Source organism: Dermacentor andersoni, chromosome 3 (genome assembly GCF_023375885.2).
Source record: "Dermacentor andersoni chromosome 3, qqDerAnde1_hic_scaffold, whole genome shotgun sequence".
NCBI lineage: Eukaryota > Metazoa > Arthropoda > Arachnida > Ixodida > Ixodidae > Dermacentor > Dermacentor andersoni.
In genome coordinates, this window is record NC_092816.1 from 115,093,863 (window position 1) to 115,109,207 (window position 15,345).

Below are 15,345 nucleotides of genomic sequence, written 5' to 3' on the forward strand. Positions count from 1 at the left end.
CCACGGCAACGTCTGCTGCTTCTGTTGCTTCAGCCAGTAGTGCACTGTCGTCCAAGGCTGTTTCTGTATTTTCTGAGAGCAGCTGCTACTCCGACAGCAGCAACTCTAAACCTACAGGGGACAAAGTTTCTCCTGTGGTGCTCTTTGCCAAGCTGTAAAAGCTCATGAACTACTGTAAAAGTTTAACAGAGCTGCACTACATAGACCACGAGAGCTACCTTGCACAGCGCTGTGGCCTACGAGACTGACAGGCTGACGGCGCCCCCGATGGAAGTGCCAAATTTTCCACCAGTGGCAGGAACGCGCAGGGGGGCCTAGCTAGGTAATGGTGGTGGTGCCACGGTCTTCACACCTCCCCATTCTAGCCACCCTAGTGTGGGGCTGCATAATACTAGTACGATTACCGGGTAATTAGTACTCGTTGCTAACAAATGCCAATGATAACATCGAGGAGCCAGCCAGCCAGCTTCCCACCGTGCCGACCGCCCAGCCCGATCAGGTCACCGCCGCCGGTGACACAAACATTGCCTATAGCATTTATTGCGATAACAATTATATGGCACTCCAGGTGCATTTCTGCCGTCGGCGTGATGTTTCGTAGGAGGTCCCAGTACGGTAACATCGTCGCCGCGTGCTGTATGTGTGAGTGAAAGCACGCAAGCGTGAGCCGATGGTGGTGGCTCAATGTCGTACAATGCAAGGGAGGAAAGCGGGTAGAAAGCATGCCGTCTTCCGTCGCGAGCAAGGCACTGGGCGGAGGTGAGGGAAGGGGGGTTTCCTCCGGCGGCAGCTGCATCAAGCCACGACAGCGCAGGTCGTATCTTTAAAGTGATCTGGGATAGGGACAGAGTCTAGGTGTCTCTCGATGGCTCATATCTTCGTGTGCACGTCTCACTGCGGTTGGCATTGAAGCAATAGGTAGTACGAAGGTCACCTCGCTCACTGCTGCTGCCGTGCTTCCTTGCAGCAGCATTTTGATAGCGAGCATTCGCGGTCATCAAGTGTGACGTGTTCATGTTTGCCTGTGCTTGCGTGACACCATACTTGTTAATTTAGTTGGTAAGCGAATGTTTGCATGCTTATACGGCCAAAGAAACTACTATCCCTACTTCATTTAGCTCTCTAATAATTTGCTATCGCTGTTGAGGCTTCGCTTTACGGGCGAAACTGCGACTTTTTTTACATAAAACAGTTGCCGGCAGAATAAACTCTTGTCTTGATATATTCTTTCATGAAAAATGATTACGATTATTAAGCCAGAGCACAAACGAGAACTGAAGTACAGTCGAACCCGGCTATATCAAACTCACAAAAAAATGCCTATCAGGTCGACATAGAGAGCATAATTCTATATAAGCCTGCTAAATAATTGGATGTCATAAAAGCACATACCATTTACAAAATCATTTTATTAATGAAACTAGCTGCGTTTCGCGTGAAATAGTACTGCAATTTTTCTGCTTGGGCAATTTCGCTGCCTGCGACGCACGCACTTTTTCACATTGTCTAAGGAGTCGGAGCAGCTGAGGCTGCAACCATCCGCATTCGCGCAGAAGCACCGGACTAGTGCGGGCGCACCAATCACTTCGGAGGATGTGGGCAAAGGACCGTCATTGCTTTCCTCATTGTGCCCACTTTCACGTGCGCTCGGTACGGTGTCTGCAATGTAGTCTTTGTTTTAGGGCTTTCCCGTGGTCGCGACAGCATCATTTGCACTCACCAACTCGTCCACCGTTGATTCGTCAACGGCTTCCGGAAATTCTGGCAGCTCGCTCCAAACTTCGACAACACCAGCAACGGCTTCGTTGCATCCATCAGAATTTACAGTCATCACAGAGCATGCGGAAGCCGGCACGGTTAAAGCAGTTTCGGATGAACCACTCGTACACGGCCGTACGTAATAGACGTCGGGCGCCAAGGGCACGGGGTCGCGAGTTTGGCCGCTTTAGCCCTAAACTCCCCCTTATTCTTCAAGATTGTGCAGAGAGTGCTCCTCGGAATCTTGCACGCTACGGGGACATCCGATTTCTCACCGCGTTCGACCCGATTTATTATTTCGAGCCCAGAAGACACGCACACAATGAACCAGAAAAGCAGCAAGACAACTCACACTTTAGCTATCCTGCGCGACGAGGCAGAAGAGCCTCTGATTGGCTGTCCGAGCCCGCGCTGCGGGTGGGCCAGGATCATTGTTTGCAGGGTGTGTCGACGGCTCGTCCGAGGCAGCACGGTCGCGATAGGGAGAGCGGTTGGATGGAGCCTGGACCAGGGGCCCTGACCATTAGTGGCTTTTCTGATTATTCTTTTAATAAAGTTTGTCTATCGTTCTCTTAACTACTACACGCAGAAACAAAGCATCAGCGCTCGCATTCGATCCCAAAAATGAGAAATATATATATATATATATATATATATATATATATATATATATATATATATATATATATCCCCTTCGGGCGCCGTGTCCCCACGCGGGAACGTGAACTTCTCGCGCCCTGTTGCGTAAAAGTGCAAAGAAAAACGTCGTTGTGGGTGCGCCGGAACACGCCCCTCGAGCCACTTTAATGGTCAAGTGGCGCCATCCCACGCCAAGTGAACAAAATGCTGCCAAAGAAGCGCGGGAAAAATGGATGCGACTATCATCTACGGAGCGAACCGTAAGTGCTACTTGTTTTCTTTCATTTTTCACTGTTAACCCCTTACCGCATAGCGTATCATATATGATACGCACCAAGCTTCTTTTTCCCGCGGAGAGCGAGTGAAACGAAAAACGTTCTGCCACATTTTGCATGATTTTATATCCTATCTGGCAACTACACCCGCATCGGCTCCATCTTCCGAAGCTATTTTGAATCCTATTTGTATGTCACAACACGTGGACGCAGCGTCGCGTTCTCAAGGCTTCGAACAGGTAAGTGAATAAAACTTTTTTGTCCTTTTGACATATACTATCCTTTCAAAAAAATTATTAGCGCGTTATATGGCTCCTTGTCTTCCTCTTGTGACAATTTGAACGCCCAACACATTTGCAATGCACCGCGAGGACTACATTTAGACCCGTATCACATATGATACACTATGCAGGTAGGGGTAATTTTTTTTGTTCGGAATCGCGTCGGTGTCGTCATCACAGGAAACTTACATTTGCAATCTAATGGAGCATTTTTGTGTGATTTCTTGCTGCTGGAAAGTGAAGTATCCTTTTTTTGTCCTAGGCAATGGATGTCGGCGCTTTTTACGGTGGAAGAAGACGGGGAGTTCGGCCCATTCCTGGTGATGGTGACAGAAGCAGCGATAGCGAGCTCTCGGACGACGATGGGCAAGAACTGCTACCGTGCGGGGCTCCATCTGCGCTAGCAGAGGAGTCGTCTGAAAGCGAGGATGATAGTCAAGATAAAGCTCCTCCTGCAACATCGACTTCTAGAGGCAAGAAACGGCCTGCAAAATGTACACCAAACTGGGCAAACACATGCCTTGAAAGCGACCCGAAAGAAATTGAGTTCACTGGGAGCACCATGACGCCATCGACTATCAAGGACCTTGGCACTCCCTTCCAGTTTTTCAAATTCCTCTGTCCCGTTGAGGTGTTCAAGATGATTCGCGAGAAATCGTTGCGCTACTCAATTCAGTGTCGTCCTGAAAAGCCTCTCACGGTGAGCGTAGAGGAACTCAAAAGGTTCGTCGGAATGGCTCTTTACGTGTCGATCATTCAGCTGCCAAGCTCCCGAGACTACTGGAGCTCCAGCATCGGACATCACAAGGTTGCAGACGTGATGTGCCTCAACCGCTGGGAAGAACTAAAACGGTTTCTTCACTTCAATAATAATGAGACTTTTGTTGCCCCTGCAGAAATTGGCCACGACAAGCTACACAAGCTCAGACCCCTCTTGAACAAATTGCTTGAGCAGCTGAAGATAATTCCGCGAGAAGAGAAACTGTGCATCGACGAGCAAATTGTTCCTTTCAAGGGACGAAGCTCACTGAAGCAATACAATCCGAAGAAACCACACCGCTGGGGATACAACGTTTTTGCTCTGAGATGTCTGAGGGATTTTGAGGTCTTCAGCGGTGCCGCGGAAAATAAGCAGCTACCAGGTGAGCCTGACCTAGGCGCAAGCAGCAATGTTGTCGTCAGGTTGTCTCGCACCATTACCAGGCAAAATAGTCACCAGTTGTTTTTTGACAACTGGTTTACTTCTATTCCTCTGCAAGTATTTTTAGAGAACGAAGGGATTCACTGCCTTGACACTGTGCGGCGAAACCGTCTACCTGGCTGCACGCTCCCGAAAGAAATGAAAGAGAAAGACAGAGGAACACATGAAGAAAGGTTGTGCGAGGTGTCGGGGACCAAGCTGTCTGCAGTAGCGTGGCACGACAATAAAACAGTCACATTGCTTTCCACGTTCGCCGGCAGTGAACCAGCGGGCGAAGTAAAACGGTGCTTCGCAAGAGTAAAAGCGCACAAAATGGTTCCCTGCCCAAATGTTGTGTTGATCTATAACACACATATGGGTGGTGTAGACCTCCTTAACTCGATGCTTGGCTATTACCGAATCAAGATTCGATCAAAGAAATGGTATCGCCGCATATTTTTTCACCTGGTGGATCTCACTGTGTTTAATGCCTGGCTTCTCTGGTGAAGGCAAAAAAGTGCCAAGACTCCCCTGCTTGAGTTCAAGTCTTCTATCGCAGAAGGACTCTGCAGGGCAGGGAAGTTACATGAAAGGAAGCGCGCAGGGAGACCCAGTACTGAAGTCGAGTCACTCATTCAAGCAAAGAAGAGGACGACGCTGGCGCCACTACCAAATGCTGATGTTTTCCTCGCCAAACGGACCACATGCCGCATTGGCTTGACAAGCGAGTGCACTGCAGGCTGCCCTCTTGCAACCACCTCACAAATGTATCATGCAAAAAGTGCAATGCGGCCCTCTGTTTCAACAGGGAGCCAAACTGCTTCGCATCGTTTCACTAGGAGGGCAAAGTTTACTAATCGTGCAAGCAAATGATACCCTCACCCTTTCTTTAGCGACGACATTTCAGGGAAGCTGCAAAACCATTGTGCAAAAACATTATTTAACCAATTTTCTATTCGTTTTTCAATGCCGCTTCTTTTTTCTCTTCGTATCCTGTTTTTCCTCCACGTCCAAAAAGATTGGCCCTAACTGCATGGTGTATCATATGTGATACGCGAAGAAATAGCTGTAATAACTCTAAACCGCTCATTATTTTTAAAAACTAAGTTTAGTTTGGGTGTTTGTGTTACAAGTCAAGGCTACTGAAATTCTTTCACGCGAAAAACAAATTCATGCAGTAAGGGGTTAAGATTGTACGCTGAGTGACGCGTTGACATTTATTTATTATAATAAGGTCCCGTGAACGAGATATAACCGTTGTCATTCTTTTCGTCAACATATTCAGCCTTGCACGTGCTTCCGAATATTGGCGTCCTCTCCCGGGGACATGGCGCATCAAACCCGCCTCTCTCATTGACATGAAGAAAACCTCTAATTTTTCCAGGCATTTCCAAGCATGGTTTAAAAAGAAAGAAGCTGGATGACGACACAGCTGAAAAAATATTTCGAAGAATGCAAAACGGCGATATTTCTGACGCAGATCTCTCTGATGACGAGTACACCGAGCAAGAGACACGGCATACAGTAATGGTGCATGTTTTGTGATCCCAGGTTTAGAAATAATTTTGTGCTTTTTTTCACACTTCTGCTACAGATAGCACTGTGCAGGAGCATCGCCTGGGGCACCTTGCACGCAGGACAAGAAAGTGCCAGATGCATCATCGAAGAAGATGAATGCGTTGAATTGCGTGGCCCAAGCTTTTCAGCCTAAGAACACCGATTGCACCTACAAGCCTCAAGGTGGATCAGTACCTGAGGAGCCCATGGCATACTTCGCCCGGTATTTTTCACCAACGCTTTTTAGTGATCTAGCAACATTCACTAAAATGTACGTGCTCCAGACAGATGGAAACGGGCTAGGAACTTCTGCAGAAGAAATCAAAGTTTTTTTGTGGAATTCTCATGCTGATGGGAATTCTAAAATTCCCGAGAATTCGCATGTATTGTCAAGCCTCGACAAGAATTCCAGCAATAGCGGAATCTATGACAGCAAAGCGATTTTTTAGAATTAGAGCCGCGCTTCACATTACGGACTCAAACGCTACTCGTGACCCAGCCAGCCAGGACAAGTTCTGGAAATTGCGCCCTGTCATGGGAGCAATGAGGTGACGATGCTTGCAGCTGGTACCCTTGGAGCACGATAGTATATATGAGCAAATGATTCCTTTCACAGGCCGTGTCCCTGCAAAACAGTTTGTGAAGAGAAAGCCAAATCCAGAAGGGGTGAAGGTGTTCCTCCGCTGCAGCGCCGATGGCTTAGCTCATGACCTTGAGCTGTACCAGGGTAAGCGAACAGGAGTCATTGCGCAACATGCACAACATGCGGGTCAGTCATCATGCGTCTTGTCGAGGCAATGCCTAAAGAAAAGAACCTGAAGTGCTTCATGGACAACTATTTCACCTCAGTGCCCCTCATCCTCCACCTAAAGGAAATCGGCATTCTTGCCAGCGGTACGATACGAGCCAACGAACTGCTCAAGTGTTGCTTAAAAAGTGACCAAGAACTGAAGAAAGAAGGTCAGGGAAGCATGGATGAGAAGGTTTCCACGAAAGGAGACATTGCTATTGTGAGATGGCAAGATCACGGAGTCGTAAACATGGCATCCACACAAATTGGAATTGGTAATGTTGGAAAAGTCAAACGATGGAGCGAGGCAACAAAGCAGCATATTGAAATTGACTGCCCAGAAGTGATATTAAAGTACAACTCGTACATGGAAGGGGTCGATAAACTCGACTTCCTAATGTCGCTGTACCCCCTTACGGCAAGAAGCAGAAAGTGACCAGTGAGGGTCATGGCTCACTTTGTGTCTTTTGCGCTGTGCAACAGCTGGATAGAATACCTGAGAGACGCAAGTGCCCAGAACCTTGCACAGAAAAGTACTTTGGACATGATGGCCTTCCAAACAGACATTGCTAACAACCTAATCGCATGCAGCAGAGCTCCTCCAAAAAGCGTGGTCGGCCAAGCAGTGAATACTCTGAGCCTGTTGCGAAGAAGGCAAGCCCGCATTTGCTACCGACCGTAACCATCAGGCATGATGCCTACAATCACTGGCCGGAGTATGTCAGCACAACGAACTCGCAACGCTGTCGCCGTGAGGGATGCAAAGCGAAATGCCGGATTCGCTGTCGAAAATGCGACGTGTTTTTGTGCGTGTCGGCACACAACAATTGTTTTTGCTTTTTTCACGCCAAGTAGGCTTTGCTTTAATTTACCAATAAAATCACAATTCATTAATCGCATTCTGTTCCATATATCTCGCTAAGAGCACTACCGCACGTTCTGTTAATGCTGTGCTTTATTTTGTCTGTATAGAGGCGCCCTGTCCCCGAACGGGAACACCGCAAAATACAATGAAAGAATAAAATTTTTATTGTAGTCTCTTGAAGACTCGTCATTTGAAGCGTGAAAAGCACAAAATGATGCTCATATATTTTCTTTATTGCAAAGATATTATGCGTGCCTAAAGGATATATATATATATATATATATATATGTGTGTATATATATATATATATATATATATATATATATAGAGAGAGAGAGAGAGAATTATCAGTCATAGCACTCGTAGTACAGCCCTCTGGGCCGTTCACTTTTCGAAAGTAGTCTTATTAGGCTTATTATAATACCACAAAGGTTTCTCGCTCTCGTGAGCAGCAGACGTTGGGATAGTTACTCGGGCTAGCTTCCCACGCTATGTTGCCGCACTTGCACCTGCTTAAGCTTTTCCTAGTCTCTAGAGCCGCTCGAGTTTGCTCGATTCAACCTAAACAATGTCAGCGCAACCTTGGGCGATCGGTACGCACGTTATCTACGCCCGGCCGGCAGAGAAAGGGGCTTTGTACCGGCCATAGAGCTCCATGTCTCAGTAAGGTGCCTCGTGTCGTCTCGTGCGGATGCCATCGCCTCGGTAAGCGCGGAGACTATCTTATATTCCCTCATATTTTAAGATGTTCAATACTTACAAGCATTTCTCTCGCAAACCATACTTAGTTCAAGGGAATTTTCCATGTCTCAATAATTTATCTTGTTGTATTCGAGTGCTGATTGCCATGTTATCGGTTGTTAACGAAACTTTTTCTCAAGTCTCTAAACTTATTAAAGCAGTTTTTCGTGTGCGTACCATGGCCACGCACGTTTATATCTCCTTCCGTTTCGCTACCGCGGGTGCGCTTTAGAACCACGGCGCCGCAATTTTGCTTCGGTAATTTTCCTTTCTTTTTCTCCTCCCTTAAACTCGTTCTCTCAACTACTACACGCAGAAACAAAGCAACAGCGCTCGCATTCGACCCCATAAATATATATATATATATATATATATATTTCTCTCTCTATAATATATATATATATATATATATATATATATATATATATATAGAGAGAGAGAGAGAGAGAGAGAGAAATCAACCATCGCGGACATCAGTCTCTTTCCACGTAAGTACAAGACTCTGGACAGGGGCTATGGCGCTTGGATGTCACCTGGGGCCGGACGGACCAACCGACTGAGCTATCTCTCCAAGCAACATCCAAAGGTCACGAGTTCAAATCCCCTGTTCTCTTCCTTTTTTTTGTTTTCTTCCTTCCCCTCCCCCTTTTATTTATCTCTTTTCTTCTAGTTTATCACTATACCAGAGAATTGCATATCTTCGCCACGACCGTCGAGACGGGCACCCTCCTCAAAAAAAAAAAAAACTTCTCCTTATTATGTATGGACACTCATGGACAGGTCATAAAATACCAGGTTTCTCCAGTTGAGTGCCATCTGTGCGGTTTAACCGAGCTCAGATTGGTCCACCTTGACTGTTCGAAGAAAGCACCACTGAAGGTTAAATGAGGCGTACAACTCCTGCAGTGGCGAAGAGGTAGAGTATCCGCCTCGCGTGCAAGAGGACCGTGGTTCGAATCCCGGTGCTGCGCAATTTTCCACCTTAAGAAAAATCCGCGTGTTGAGAAAATTGCATGAACAGGCCGGGAGTGCGGCCTGATCCCGGTGACCAGAACCAGTAACGCAATCTCTCACCAGAGCAGGATTAGCCACCCTGGTGCAGTACTTGGCCACAACCTCCTATATGAATACAACAATCAAACACCGGACCCTCAGTCCCCAGCAGCCGCCAAGCAACTGACCACGGCGGCGGTCAGATCTGTGACGCAGCAGAGGGTGCTAAGAATCCCTGGCTCCGGACAGGCCGCCATTGGAATCTGAACCTGCCAACGTTCAACGTTAGAACGTTATCTAGTGAGGCGAGTCTAGCAGTGTTATTGGAGGAATTAGAGGGTAGTAAATGGGATATAATAAAGCTCAGTGAAGTTAGGAGGACAAAAGAAGCACATGCAGTGCTAAAAAGCGGGCACGTCCTGTGCTACCAGAGCTTAGCGAAGAGACAAGAACTAGAAGTCCGATTCTTGATTAATAAGAATATAGCTGGTAACATACAGGAATTCTATAGCATTAACGAGAGGGTGGAAGGTCTTGTTGTGAAACTTAATCAGAGCTACAAATTGAAGTTCGTACAGGTCTACGCCCCTTCATCCAGTCATGATGACCAGGAAGTCGAAACCTTTTATGAAGACGTGGAATCGGCGATGGGTAAAGTCAAAACAAAATACACAATACTGATGGACGACTTCAGTGCCAGGGTAGGCAAGTAGCAGGCTGGAGACAAGTCAGTGGGGGAATATGGCATAGGCTCTAGGAATAGCAGGGGAGAGTTATTAGTAGAGTTTGCAGAACAGAATAATATGCGGATAATAAATACCTTCTTCCACAAGGGGGTTAGCCGAAAGTGGACGAGGAGGAACCCAAATGGCGAGACTAGAAATGAAACAGACTTTATACTCTACGCTAACCCTGGCATCATACAAGATGTGGGCGTCCTCGGCAAGGTGCGCTGCAGTGACAATAGGATATTAGAACTCGAATTAGCCTAGACTTGAGGTGGGAGCGGAAGAAACTGGTCCATAAGAAGCCAATCAATGAGTTAGCGGTAAGAGGGAAAATAGAGGAATTCCGGATCAAGCTACAGAACAGGTATTCGGCTTTAACTGAGGAAGAGGACCTTAGTGTTGAAGCAATGAACGACAATCTTATGGGCATCATTAAGCAGCGTGCAATAGAAGTCGGTAGCAACTCCGTTAGACAGGATACCAGTAAACTATCGCAGGAGAGGAAAGATCTGATCACGAAACGCCAATGTATGAAAGCCTCTAACCCTACAGCTTGGCAGAACTTTCTAAGTTAATCAACAAGCGTAAGACAGCTGACATAAGGAAGTATAATATGGATAGAATTGAACAGGCTCTCAGGAACGGAGGAAGCCTAAAAGCAGTGAAAAACAAATAAGGAATAGGCAAGAATCAGATGTTTGCGTGAAGAGACAAAGCCGGCAATATCATTACTAATATGGATGAGATCGTTCAAGTGGCTCAGGAGTTCTATAAAGATTTATGCATTGCCAGTAGCACCCACTATGATAATGTGAGAGAGAATAGTCCAGAGGAATTTGATATCCCACAAGTAACGCCGGAAGAAGTAAAGAACGCCTTGGGAGCTATGCAAAGGGGGAAGGCAGCTGGGGAGGATCAGGTAACAGCAGATTTACTGAAGGATGGTGGGAACGTTGTTCTCGAAAAACTGGCCACTTTGTAAACGCCATGCCTCTTGACCGCAGGCGTACCAAAATTTTGGAAGAACACTAACATAATCCTAATCCATAAGAAAGGGGGCGCCAAAAGCGTGACAAATTATAGACCGATCAGCTTACTGTCCGTTGCCTACAAAGTATTTACTAAGGTAATCGCAAATAGAATCACGAACACCTTAGACTTCTGTCAACCAAAGGACCAGGCAGGATTCCGTAAAGGCTACTCAACAATAGACCATATTCACACTATCAATCATGTAATAGAAAAAGGTGCGGAATATAACCAACCCTTATATATAGCTTTCATTGATTACGAAAAAGCGTTTGATTCAGTCAAACCCTCAGCAATCATGGAGGCATTACGGAATCAGGGTGTAGACGAGCCATATGTAAAAATACTGAAAGATATATTAAGCGGCTCTACAGCCACCGTAGTCCTCCATAAAGAAAGCAACAAAATCCCAATAAAGAAAGGCGTGAGACAGAAAGATACGATCTCTCCAATGCTATTCACAGCGTGTTTACAAGAGGTATTCAGAGACCTGGAGTGGGATGAATTGGGGATAAAAGTTGATGGAGAATACCTTAGTAACTTGCGATTCGCTGATGATATTGCCTTGCTTAGTAACTCAGGGGACCGATTGCAATGCATGCTCATTGACCTAGAGAGGTAAAGCAGAAGGGTGGGGCTAAAAATTAATCTGCAGAAAACTAAAGTAATGTTTAACAGTCTCGGAAGAGAACAGCAGTCGACGATCGGTAGCGAGGCAGTGGACGGGGTAAGGGAATACATCTACTTAGGGCAGGTAGTGACCACGGATCCGGATCAAGAGACTGAAATAATCAGATGAATAAGAATAGGCTGGGATGCGTTTGGCAGGCATTCTCACATCATGAACAGCAGGTTGCCACTATCCCTCAAGAGGAAAGTGTACAAGAGCTGTGTCTTACTAGTACTCACGTATGGAGCAGAAACCTGGAGGCTTACGAAAAGGGTTCTGCTTAAATTGAGGACGACGCAGCGAGCTTTGGAAAGAAGAATGATGGGTGTAACGTTAAAGGATAAGAAAAGAGCAGATTGACTGAGGTAACAAACACGGGTTAATGACCTCTTAGTTGAGATCAAGAAAAATAAATGGGCATTGGCAGGACATGTAATGAGGAGAAAAGATAACCGATGGTCATTAAGGGTTACGGACTGGATTCCAAAGGAAGGGAAGCGTAGCAAGGGGCGGCAGAAAGTTAGGTGGGCGGATGACATTAAGAAGTTTGCAGATACAACATGACCACAATTAGTACATGACTGGGGTAGTTGGAGAAGTATGGGAGAGTCCTTTGCCCTGCAGTGGGCGTAACGAGGATGATGATGATGATGATGATGATGACGATGATGATGATGATGAACTAAAATGCACGTCCTCGCCCATCCATGATTTGTTATCCGTGCTGTGGCTGTCTTAATGGGATGGTTTGATAAACTATTTTCCCTATCAATATGGTTTGTGAATATTCATATGCGGAGTTGTGGCGCACTTGTGTGCATACTGTACCTTCTACAAATATAGCTTCATGAATTTGTTGATGCATCCAATGGCATAAGTTCCGCCGCTGCAACCTGTGCTCCTCATGTCTTTGGGCATACGGGGTGGTCATTTCTAGTTTTCGTGAATTTTCAAAAATGGCCTGTTGCGCACAAGATAATTTTATTCCTTCAGCTGTATTATTCCGAGGTGCACATCACTGGTACAAGAAATCGAAGTTCTCATTCGAATAAATGAAAAATAACTAATTATCTATTTAATAAATAACTTTATGGCACATATTGTAATTCAGGAATTGTAGCCATCGTGATTGCAAAGCGTGTCTACCTGGATTGACATTCGAGTATGACACCAGTTTTGGGATATGTGCCACCAAACTCACCTTAAGAATGCACTGTTTTTCCACTTGCTTTTTCTAGCAAAAACTTTTTTTTTTAATTTATTGAATCATGAAATAACTGGTGCGCACATTTATTTCATCCGACACTTTGGGCGATGATATCTCGAAACATGTGTGGTCCTGGAGATTCATTTCAAGAGGATACGGCAAGGCAAACTCCCCGACTACGATTTGTAAAATGCAACATGTGCCGTAAAGTCAAGTTAATTAGTTTCTTCTTTAGTTAGCTGAATGTGTGTTTCAATTTCTCGTATTCATAATCTCCGCCTCTTCAATAAACCAGCTCAAATGCAAGAATTGTGCTATCTGCGATAGGCAATTTTTAAAAATCCTGGGAACCTTAAAAGCAATCATCCCCGTATGTGCACATATATAAGGTCGTTCTCCGAAAAATATCGCGTATGTAGCATCTCGAACATTGTACCGTGCGATGCACTGTGCATCTTCGTCGGCTTTTTTTTCTTTTTTTTTTCTTTTTTTTTTTGTGCAGTGTAGTCTATTACCCGCAACCTCATCCGGCCACGCTAAACCCTTTGGTGCCATCATGTTATTGCCGTTAAATCTAAGTAAACTCTGTGTTATACCGATTCCCTTTTTCTTTTTGTGTTTTTTGCTTGTTCGCAAATGGGTTTATAATCCACTTTCAGTAAACAAGCGACCTAATTGTTTCTTTGCAATTGAAGTGCCATTTGTAAACAAAACAGGTCCCACTACGTTAGTTGTGTAGCAAATGTCACTAGACCGCTGTCGTTGCTATGTATGGTTCGTAAACATTCTACCGGTGCTAGTCGTATGTACAAGCGCGTTCGCGCAATAAATGGTGCTACCTGTGCCGCTACTGCCCACGGTTACTATAATCTTGGTAAACTTTGTGACAAGCCGTTACTACCTTTGAGTTAGAAACTCGCACGACCCTTCACTTAAGGGCATGGGTTTAACAGCCTTGCGCTACAGCGATATGTACAGTGCGGTTTATTGTTAAAGTGAGCACTCAAATGTTGCACTCTCACTTTGCAGGCGCCCTGGCCGCATGTGGCTGTAGAGCAATACCAGTGTACTTCAAATGTGTGTCTAAAGGGGTGTGTGTCTAATGTGTGTCTAACCAACCACAAGTTACCTCGCACGTTATCTGCACTCAAGAGTCCCCTTAAACAGTAGACCCCTGTGTACAAGTGTCCAAAAGAGGCATTCATATTGTCGACTTCCCGGAATATGGGGAGATGTGTTCGCCCAAGAGGACTACAGGACTGCCTCGTTGTGGTAGCCAACTTCCATTAGCCTTTGAACATTGAAGAGCCCCTGTCGGGCGGAGCTACGCTTGAGTATTGGCGTTGTGTAGAAGCCACTTCTGGTTTAATAATCGTCGTCAAATATGCATTTTCGCGTCGTTCTCGTTAACCATCAAATTCGAATAACTTTTCTGTTAGGTAACCTCTTGTCACTATTGACCGTTAGGTGCAGAGGTATACCCTTATCGGATTCTAAAGACACCCATCTTTCTATGTGGTTCATGCCTAGCACCATGTCCTAATTGAGTGAGTGAGTGAATACACTTTTATTGGGTCCAGCAAAACACGATCAAACGCGCACCCGACTAATCTCACGAAGGGACTGACAGATCTAGCCTGCCGGCCCGGTAGCGGGCGCGCTGTACGGCCAGGATTTGCTCCTCGAAAACGGGACTGCGCAGGAACGCGTCCCACTCTTCCTTGGTGAATTTCACACCCAACGAGCCACACTCCCACAGCATGTGGGACAAAGTAGCAGCCTCACCACAGGCCACGCAAGAGCGATTCGGGTAAAACTCGGATATATGCTGTTAAGGGAGGCCGGATTTGGGTAGGAGTTTGTTTGCAAGAATATTAGCGTGACCGCCTGTGGCCTGCTTAGCTTGGAATGAGGCGGCGTGAAAACCCTTCTCTCTAAGCAAAAGAATTTAGTAATTTCATTGTGCGTGATAGGAGCGTCTCTGTGTCCGGGGAGAGAGTCGCCCGATACGAGGGCAACGCAGTCGGTAAAGCTACGTGCAGCCGATGGGCAGACTCGTAGAGGTTCAGAGGAGCCCCCTCAAACGCCCCAACGTGGGCAGGGAACCAAAGGATGGGGCGTATGGAGCTGTCGCCAGTTTGGTGCCTTTCAGTATTTGAACTACCTGCCGGGCACCCGGCCTTTCTGGAATGCCCTGACGGCCGTTTTCGAATCGCTATACACCCTGTCTCTCCAATCGTCTTGCATGGCGAGTGCAATGGCCACTTGCTCGGCCACCTCGGGGTCCGTCGTCCGGGCCGAAGCACAGTTGATGATTTCTCCCAGCGTGTCCACGACGGAAACCGCAAAAGCCTTGCCGTATCGGTGAGCGGCGGCGTACACGAAGCTTGCTTCCATCTTGTCCTTGTGTAATTGCTTCAGTATATTCGATGCTGTTGCTTTGCGACGACCTTCGTTGTGAACAGGATGAACGTTGCGGGGCAAGGCGGATCTTCTCCGCTATTTTCCCGATCTTCTTCCCTATTTCTCTGGGGATTTCGGTGTTGTCAGCCAAGTTCGGGGTCAGGGCGAGTCCGATCTCCTCGAGGTTACGCATGCTGGCCGGCGTGGTGGAGAGCCGAGTTAGCTGGGC

At 46.4% G+C, this 15,345-nt stretch overlaps 1 protein-coding gene across 1 annotated transcript; it reads left to right on the forward strand.

Annotated features, from left to right (window-relative positions):
- Positions 1 to 3,515: 3,515 nt before the first annotated feature.
- LOC126538343 (piggyBac transposable element-derived protein 3-like) lies at positions 3,516 to 13,767 on the forward strand. Its single transcript, XM_050185201.1, has 3 exons — positions 3,516 to 4,095; positions 6,540 to 6,708; positions 13,743 to 13,767. The coding sequence occupies exons 1-3, from the start codon at positions 3,516 to 3,518 to the stop codon at positions 13,765 to 13,767; spliced, it is 774 nt and encodes a 257-aa protein (XP_050041158.1).
- The last annotated feature ends 1,578 nt before the right edge of the window (positions 13,768 to 15,345 follow it).

Bases quoted from the DNA above. Each gene is read 5' to 3' on its own strand.
- LOC126538343 (XM_050185201.1), top strand. From the start codon at position 3,516: ATGACGCCATCGACTATCAAGGACCTTGGCACTCCCTTCCAGTTTTTC. The intron at 4,096-6,539 runs GTGAGCCTGACC...ATTTCACCTCAG, and splicing joins GGAAAATAAGCAGCTACCAG to TGCCCCTCATCCTCCACCTA. The intron at 6,709-13,742 runs GCAAGATCACGG...CTCACTTTGCAG, and splicing joins GACATTGCTATTGTGAGATG to GCGCCCTGGCCGCATGTGGC.